The sequence below is a fragment of the Triticum urartu genome, chromosome 6A (assembly GCF_056163025.1).
Source record: "Triticum urartu cultivar PI428250 chromosome 6A, HENAU_Tu73, whole genome shotgun sequence".
Lineage (NCBI taxonomy): Eukaryota > Viridiplantae > Streptophyta > Magnoliopsida > Poales > Poaceae > Triticum > Triticum urartu.
The window spans coordinates 605,337,973-605,347,553 of record NC_141878.1 but is presented as its reverse complement, the minus strand read 5'-3'; the positions used below and the strand labels follow the sequence as shown (position 1 = coordinate 605,347,553).

Genomic DNA, 9,581 nt, shown 5'->3' with positions numbered 1-9,581 from the left:
CGTGCGAACAAGTTCCCATTCTCTATGTTTCATGGCCTATCAATGAAAGTCGGTATCAGGCTGGCTCGCTTGGCGGGTCGTCTCCTTATATACCTAAATCCTCATTTCACTCATCTGTAAAGGCCTACCCTTCGAAAGGTAGGTTGAGTTCCCCCGTATGTAGCCAGCCACACTCTACTCGCAGGTCAAATATTGGCGTAGACAACAGAGAATGTGCTAGGTAGGAAACCGAAGGAACTCTTACTATACGAGAATTTGCAATTCAATATGACAACCGATCAGAAGGGATTGGACGATCCCAATGCGTTGCCCTCCTTCGCAATACCGGAACTATCTGACCGAGCTCCATCAACACAGAAAGCGGAAGGGACAGCAGATACGGATAGACTGGATCCGGAAAGGGATTTCAGCCAGTCCTTGCCTATTGCTGGGCTGGTTGTTTTGTCACGGTCCGATTAGTAGAAGGTGAGTGAGTAAGACGAGGCCCCCGAAGCGTAATGTAGAGCTATACTGCTCTTGTTTTTCCTTCCGCCCTGCTTAGGAGAAGTTTGTCTAGAACCCACTTTAGCTAGCTTTCAAGGATACCATTACAGATGAGTGAAGCGAGTATACCGTTTCCGGAGCTCCCGAGGTAGCGCGGTAGCGGAAGCCCTTTCTAGTTCAAGCAGTTCCAATTCCTATTCTGCTTCACCGCTTACACCACACTCTATTGGTTCGCCTTGTGGTGCCTTTCGATCAAGGTCTACTTTGGTTGATCCACTTTCTTCTACAGCGCGTTATCCGCATCGAAGTTAGCCAGGTTCCTACCGCTTCTTGATATTATGGATTTTGCAATCCCTGAACGCCAGTGCTTCTACAACCAACGGATACTATTTCACATAAATAATAAGTAGAAATGGACAAACGAGTGTGGCTACACAGAGTGAGGAAAAAAACATGGTGGTACCAGCATTGCGTATCACTCACTATGCTTTATGTAATATGGCTTAAGCAATGGTAAAATGGGAGTCCTGAGCAAAGCACATCTGATCGATATGAATGAAAGATACATCTGTCTTTTCTTCTCCTTCGAAGGTTAGGTATCCGCTCGTTAGTTCAGCGCTGCATAAATACTTACTTTAAAAGGGGCGACTCCCGCCTGTGCTTAAGTTGTTTCAAGCTTGTAAAGACTCGCGATCGGAAGATTGACCTGGTTTTCTTTCAGCTGAAACTCTACCTAATGGTTCAGATTCCCCGGGTCCATGGGTCCATGGCCGCTTAGCTTAGACAGCCTTGTTAGAGACATGAATGCGGGGTGAGGTTTCCAATTGATTTGTATTCACCGGGACCTCCCCTTATTGGATTTTCTCCACTTTTCTAGTTGCTGTGGAAAGAATGTTGAGCAAATGAGTTTAAGGGGTGGTTTTCTGTTTACTTTTTTTCAGCCTACGTCGTCTCTCTTCCAGAACCTCACAATCATCAGTGTCTGAAGTTTCATGATGAATATTGGTTTCACATTTTATTGCTTACGTGAGGAAATATCAATTTGGAACTCGAATTTGTATTTGAGTTATGATGAGGAGTGAGGTAGATTCGCATTGTTGAAGAAAGCGAAGAAAAAGGATGCTGCTATGGCTTGCTTGTGGCTCTTTCTTCTATTGGCTAGTCTCGGGCATGATAGTTTCAATTTCTTTTGGAAAGCAAGTGCGGCTCAGTCATAAGTGTTAGTAATAGCATGAAGTAAGTTGTCGGTAGCCGGCATTAGGGGGAAGGGAACCAATCAAGTCACCAAGAAGTTCCCGAAACTTGGTTTAGTATTAAGGTTCTTCTCTTCCAGCGTTTAGTATTCAAGTTCTTCTCTTCCAGCCCCCTGGCCCCTCTTTGATAAGGAAAGTTTTCATTTCTCAAATCAAAAATGACAAATATGATTCGATGGCTCTTCTCCACTACCCGCTTTACTACTTTCGATTTTTTCTTATGTATTAAGTTTCCCTTAATATATAATTTGATATTACTTTCGATTTTTATATTTTTATTCCTTTGTCGTTTTATATTCTGCCTAATACCAATTTTCAATCTTTTTAGTTCGTGCTTCGTCGGCTCCTCCTTTCTGATCACTCTCCCACCGGAGATTCAAGACCCCCAGGCTCTAGCTCATTTAGTAGGGCTAAACTTCTATCTGAGTCTTTACGAGCAGGATCCGGGATGGGTTACGTTCATTCAGAACGAGCTTAATCACAATACCCCCCTGGAAGACATACCTGGGCGGCTTAAGCTCTTCCTAATGGAAGAAAAGCTCTCTTCTATGCGACAAGATGTCATTCAGGAATTTGTGGCGCTTTATCAAAGAGTAGGGCCTTATCTACCGATCGAGCCCTACTTGGTCGATGAAGCGCTTCGTTCCTATCTGGACCATATTCACGCAACTGATTCTTTCACTGTTCTCCAAGCGTCTTATCAAGATCTGCGGGAGAATGAGGGAGGATCCGTTTTCTTTCGAAATGCTGTTTCCCACAACCGGGATCTCCTTGAGGCGGAAAGCTCTGCAAGGAGGTGCCTGGAAGTGGAACAGAGGATCCGGTGGGAAGAAATCCCCAAGAGCAAGGCAAGTCTCGAAAGAGCTGAGCACGAGCATGCTCTCGACTTGTTTAAGTCGGAGGATCTTAGAAGGGAATTAGAAAAAAAAAGAGCGGGGTAGCTCAGTAATTCTGATTCTTTTCTCTTCCAGCCCCCCGGCCCCTCTTTGATAAGGAAAGTTTTCATTTCTCAAATCAAAAATGACAAATATGGTTCGATGGCTCTTCTCTACTAACCACAAGGATATTGGGACTCTCTATTTCATCTTCGGTGCCATTGCAGGAGTGATGGGCACATGCTTCTCCGTACTGATTCGTATGGAATTAGCCCGACCCGGCGATCAAATTCTTGGTGGGAATCATCAACTTTATAATGTTTTAATAACGGCTCATGCTTTTTTAATGATCTTTTTTATGGTTATGCCGGCGATGATAGGTGGATTTGGTAATTGGTTTGTTCCGATTCTGATAGGTGCACCTGACATGGCATTTCCACGATTAAATAATATATCATTCTGGTTGTTGCCACCAAGTCTCTTGCTCCTATTAAGCTCAGCCTTAGTAGAAGTGGGCAGCGGCACTGGGTGGACAGTCTATCCGCCCTTAAGTGGTATTACCAGCCATTCTGGAGGAGCAGTTGATTTAGCAATTTTTAGTCTTCATCTATCAGGTATTTCATCAATTTTAGGTTCTATCAATTTTATAACAACTATCTTCAACATGCGTGGACCTGGAATGACTATGCATAGATTACCACTTTTTGTGTGGTCCGTTCTAGTGACAGCATTCCTACTTTTATTATCACTTCCGGTACTGGCGGGGGCAATTACAATGTTATTAACCGATCGAAACTTTAATACAACCATTTTTGATCCTGCAGGAGGGGGAGACCCAATATTATACCAGCATCTCTTTTGGTTCTTCGGTCATCCAGAGGTGTATATTCTCATTCTGCCTGGATTTGGTATTATTAGTCATATCGTATCGACCTTTTCAAGAAAACCGGTCTTCGGGTATCTAGGCATGGTTTATGCCATGATAAGTATAGGTGTTCTTGGATTTCTAGTTTGGGCTCATCATATGTTTACTGTGGGCTTAGACGTTGATACGCGTGCCTACTTCACCGCAGCTACCATGATCATAGCTGTGCCCACAGGAATCAAAATCTTTAGTTGGATCGCTACCATGTGGGGAGGTTCGATACAATACAAAACACCCATGTTATTTGCTGTAGGGTTCATCTTTTTGTTCACCATAGGAGGGCTCACTGGAATAGTTCTAGCAAACTCCGGGCTAGACATTGCTCTACATGATACTTATTATGTGGTTGCACATTTCCATTATGTACTTTCTATGGGAGCCGTTTTTGCTTTATTTGCTGGATTTTACTATTGGGTGGGTAAAATCTTTGGTCGGACATATCCTGAAACTTTAGGCCAAATCCATTTTTGGATCACTTTTTTCGGGGTTAATCTGACCTTCTTTCCCATGCATTTCTTAGGGCTTTCGGGTATGCCACGTCGCATTCCAGATTATCCAGATGCTTACGCGGGATGGAATGCTCTGAGCAGTTTCGGTTCTTATATATCCGTAGTTGGGATTCGTCGTTTCTTCGTAGTTGTCGCAATCACTTCCAGCAGTGGAAAGAACCAAAAATGTGCGGAAAGTCCTTGGGCTGTTGAACAGAATCCAACCAAACTAGAATGGTTGGTACAAAGCCCTCCGGCCTTTCATACTTTTGGAGAACTTCCTGCGGTAAAAGAGACAAAAAGCTAAAAAACCGCCAGTTTGTACACGAAGTCGATCCAGTTTTTGCCGTAAGCCTCTCAACTTTTTAGCACATGCTATGTGGGTGAAATTATGATAGCATGCCAAGTTTCAACTTTTTCAGAGTTCATTTCTAGTGCTTTTCAATTTCAAGGTCATTTAATTCAAAATAAATCATTAAATGAATGAAAAATATCAAATGAAGTCAGGAGAGGGTTGAAAATTCATGATGTGCCTTTGAATGGTGCATATTGAACTCACAAAAAGCCTAGAGTTAAAATAAGTTATTAAAAATTAAAATCCCTTTGTAAGAGATGAGTTTTCGTCCGAAACCCTGATACATCAAAAGGGATTGTCCAGTTTGTACACGAAGTGCATCCAGTTTTTGCCGCAACCCTCTCAACTTTTTAGCACATGCTATGTGGGTGAAATTATGATAGCATGCCAAGTTTCAAGCTTTTCAGAGTTCATTTGTAGTGCTTTTCAATTTCAGGGTCATTTAGCTCAAAATAAATCATTAAATGCATGAAAAATATCAAATGAAGTCAGGAGAGGGTTGAAAATTCATGATGTGCCTTTGAATGGTGCATATTGAACTCACAAAAAGGCTGGAGTCAAATGAGTTATTAAAAATTGAAATCCCTTTTGTAACAGATGAGTTTTCATCCGAAACCCTGATACTTTGAAAGGGATTGTCCAGTTTGTACACGAAGTGCATCCAGTTTTTGCCGCAACCCTCTCATCTTTTTAGCACATGCTATGTGGGTGAAATTATGATAGCATGCCAAGTTTCAACCTTTTCAGAGTTCATTTGTAGTGCTTTTCAATTTCAGGGTCATTTAACTCAAAATAAATCATTAAATGCATGAAAAATATCCAAGGAAGTCAGGAGAGGGTTGAAAATTCATGATGTGCCTTTGAATGGTGCATATTGAACTCACAAAAGGCTAGAGTTAAAATGAGTAATTAAAAATTGAAATCCCTTTTGTAACAGATGAGTTTTCATCCGAAACCCTCATACTTTGAAAGGGATTGTCCAGTTTGTACACGAAGTGCATCTAGTTTTTGCCGCAACCACCTCAACTTTTTAGCACATGCTATGTGGGTGAAATTATGATACAGTGCCAAGTTTCAACCTTTTCAGAGTTCATTTGTAGTGCTTTTCAATTTCAGGGTCATTTAGCTCAAAATAAATCATTAAATGCATGAAAAATATCAAATGAAGTCAGGAGAGGGGTTGAAAATTCATGATGTGCCATTGAATGGTGCATATTGAACTCACAAAAAGGCTGGATTCAAAATGAGTTATTAAAAATTGAAATCCCTTTTGTAACAGATGAGTTTTCATCCGAAACCCTGATACTTTGAAAGGGATTGTCCAGTTTGTACACGAAGTGCATCCAGTTTTTGCCGCAACCCTCTCAACTTTTTAGCACATGCTATGTGGGTGAAATTATGATACCATTCCAAGTTTCAACCTTTTCAGAGTTCATTTTTAGTGCTTTTCAATTTCAGGGTCATTTAGCTCAAAATAAATCATTAAATGCATGAAAAATATGAAATGAAGTCAGGAGAGGGTTGAAAATTCATGATGTGCCTTTGAATGGTGCATATTGAACTCGCAAAAAGCCTAGAGTTAAAATGAGTTATTAAAAATTGAAATCCCTTTGTAACAGATGAGTTTTAGTCCGAAACCCTGATACTTCGAAAGGGATTGTCCAGTTTGTACACGAAGTCCATCCAGTTTTTGCCGTAAGCCTCTCAACTTTTTAGCACATGCTATGTGGGTGAAATTATGATAGCATGCCAAGTTTCAAGCTTTTCAGAGTTCATTTGTAGTGCTTTTCAATTTCAGGGTCATTTAGCTCAAAATAAATCATTAAATGAATGAAAAATATCAAATGAAGTCAGGAGAGGGTTGAAAATTCAGGATGTGCCTTTGAATGGTGCATATTGAACTCACAAAAAGCCTAGAACTAAAATAAGTTATTAAAAATTAAAATCCCTTTGTAAGAGATGAGTTTTCGTCCGAAACCCTGATATAACAAAACGGATTGTCCAGTTTGTACACAAAGTGCATCTAGTTTTTGCCGCAACCACCTCAACTTTTTAGCACATGCTATGTGGGTGAAATTATGATACCGTGCGAAGTTTCAACCTTTTCAGAGTTCGTTTGTAGTGCTTTTCAATTTCAGGGTCATTTAGCTCAAAATAAATCATTAAATGCATGAAAAATATCAAATGAAGTCAGGAGAGGGTTGAAAATTCATGATGTGCCATTGAATGGTGCATATTGAACTCACAAAAAGGCTGGAGTCAAAATGAGTTATTAAAAATTGAAATCCCTTTTGTAACAGATGAGTTTTCATCCGAAACCCTGATACTTTGAAAGGGATTGTCCAGTTTGTAGACGAAGTGCATCCAGTTTTTGCCGCAACCCTCTCAACCTTTTAGCACATGCTATGTGGGTGAAATTATGATACCATGCCAAGTTTCAACCTTTTCAGAGTTCATTTGTAGTGCTTTTCAATTTCAGGGTCATTTAGCTCAAAATAAATAATTAAATGCATCAAAAATATCAAATGAAGTCAGGAGAGGGTTGAAAATTCATGATGTGCCATTGAATGGTGCATATTGAGCTCACAAAAAGGCTGGAGTCAAAATGAGTTATTAAAAATTGAAATCCCTTTTGTAACAGATGAGTTTTCATCCGAAACCCTGATACTTTGAAAGGGATTGTCCAGTTTGTACACGAAGTGCATCCAGTTTTTGCCGCAACCCTCTCAACTTTTTAGCACATGCTATGTGGGTGAAATTATGATACCATGCCAAGTTTCAACCTTTTCAGAGTTCATTTTTAGTGCTTTTCAATTTCAGGGTCATTTAGCTCAAAATAAATCATTAAATGCATGAAAAATATCAAATGAAGTCAGGAGAGGGTTGAAAATTCATGATGTGCCTTTGAATGGTGCATATTGAACTCTCAAAAAGCCTAGAGTTAAAATGAGTTATTAAAAATTGAAATCCCTTTGTAACAGATGAGTTTTCGTCCGAAACCTGATACTTCGAAAGGGATTGTCCAGTTTGTACACGAAGTCCATCCAGTTTTTGCCTTAGGCCTCTCAACATTTTAGCACATGCTATGTGGGTGAAATTATGATACCATGCCAATTTTCAACCTTTTCAGAGTTCATTTGTAGTGCTTTTCAATTTCAAGGTCATTTAGTTAAAAATAAATCATTAAATGCATGAAAAATATCAAATGAAGTCAGGAGAGGGTTGAAAATTCATGATGTGCCTTTGAATGGTGCATATTGAACTCACAAAAAGCCTAGAGTTACAATAAGTTTTTAAAAGTTAAAATCCCTTTGTAACAGATGAGTTTTCGTCCGAAACCCTGATACATCAAAAGGGATTGTCCAGTTTGTACACAAAGTGCATCCAGTTTTTGCCGCAACCCTCTCAACTTTTTAGCACATGCTATGTGGGTGAAATTATGATACCATGCCAAGTTTCAACCTTTTCAGAGTTCATTTGTAGTGCTTTTCAATTTCTGGGTCATTTAGCTCAAAATAAATCATTAAATGCATGAAAAATATCAACTGAAGTCAGGAGAGGGTTGAAAATTCATGATGTGCCTTTGAATGGTGCATATTGAACTCGCAAAAAGCCCGGAGTAAAAATGAGTTATTAAAAATTGAAATCCCTTTGTAACCGATGAGTTTTCGTCCGAAACCCTGATACATCGAAAGGGATTGTCCAGTTTGTACACGAAGTGCATCCAGTTTTTGCCGCAACCCTCTCAACTTTTTAGCACATGCTATGTGGGTGAAATTATGATACCATTCCAAGTTTCAACCTTTTCAGAGTTCATTTTTAGTGCTTTTCAATTTCAGGGTCATTTAGCTCAAAATAAATCATTAAATGCATGAAAAATATGAAATGAAGTCAGGAGAGGGTTGAAAATTCATGATGTGCCTTTGAATGGTGCATATTGAACTCGCAAAAAGCCTAGAGTTAAAATGAGTTATTAAAAATTGAAATCCCTTTGTAACAGATGAGTTTTAGTCCGAAACCCTGATACTTCGAAAGGGATTGTCCAGTTTGTACACGAAGTCCATCCAGTTTTTGCCGTAAGCCTCTCAACTTTTTAGCACATGCTATGTGGGTGAAATTATGATAGCATGCCAAGTTTCAAGCTTTTCAGAGTTCATTTGTAGTGCTTTTCAATTTCAGGGTCATTTAGCTCAAAATAAATCATTAAATGAATGAAAAATATCAAATGAAGTCAGGAGAGGGTTGAAAATTCAGGATGTGCCTTTGAATGGTGCATATTGAACTCACAAAAAGCCTAGAATTAAAATAAGTTATTAAAAATTAAAATCCCTTTGTAAGAGATGAGTTTTCGTCCGAAACCCTGATATAACAAAACGGATTGTCCAGTTTGTACACAAAGTGCATCTAGTTTTTGCCGCAACCACCTCAACTTTTTAGCACATGCTATGTGGGTGAAATTATGATACCGTGCGAAGTTTCAACCTTTTCAGAGTTCGTTTGTAGTGCTTTTCAATTTCAGGGTCATTTAGCTCAAAATAAATCATTAAATGCATGAAAAATATCAAATGAAGTCAGGAGAGGGTTGAAAATTCATGATGTGCCATTGAATGGTGCATATTGAACTCACAAAAAGGCTGGAGTCAAAATGAGTTATTAAAAATTGAAATCCCTTTTGTAACAGATGAGTTTTCATCCGAAACCCTGATACTTTGAAAGGGATTGTCCAGTTTGTAGACGAAGTGCATCCAGTTTTTGCCGCAACCCTCTCAACCTTTTAGCACATGCTATGTGGGTGAAATTATGATACCATGCCAAGTTTCAACCTTTTCAGAGTTCATTTGTAGTGCTTTTCAATTTCAGGGTCATTTAGCTCAAAATAAATAATTAAATGCATCAAAAATATCAAATGAAGTCAGGAGAGGGTTGAAAATTCATGATGTGCCATTGAATGGTGCATATTGAGCTCACAAAAAGGCTGGAGTCAAAATGAGTTATTAAAAATTGAAATCCCTTTTGTAACAGATGAGTTTTCATCCGAAACCCTGATACTTTGAAAGGGATTGTCCAGTTTGTACACGAAGTGCATCCAGTTTTTGCCGCAACCCTCTCAACTTTTTAGCACATGCTATGTGGGTGAAATTATGATACCATGCCAAGTTTCAACCTTTTCAGAGTTCATTTTTAGTGCTTTTCAATTTCAGG

At 39.3% G+C, this 9,581-nt stretch overlaps 1 protein-coding gene across 1 annotated transcript; it reads left to right on the top strand.

The window, feature by feature from the left end:
- Positions 1 to 1,746: 1,746 nt before the first annotated feature.
- Positions 1,747 to 2,689, top strand: LOC147967208 (uncharacterized). The gene has a single exon (XM_087529344.1). It carries the CDS (start codon positions 1,895 to 1,897, stop codon positions 2,675 to 2,677), a length of 783 nt encoding a protein of 260 aa, XP_087385470.1. The 5' UTR covers positions 1,747 to 1,894; the 3' UTR covers positions 2,678 to 2,689.
- Positions 2,690 to 9,581: the final 6,892 nt, after the last annotated feature.

What these genes read in the sequence shown, in the direction of transcription:
- LOC147967208 (XM_087529344.1), top strand. Translation starts at nt 1,895, where the DNA reads ATGACAAATATGATTCGATGGCTCTTCTCCACTACCCGCTTTACTACT.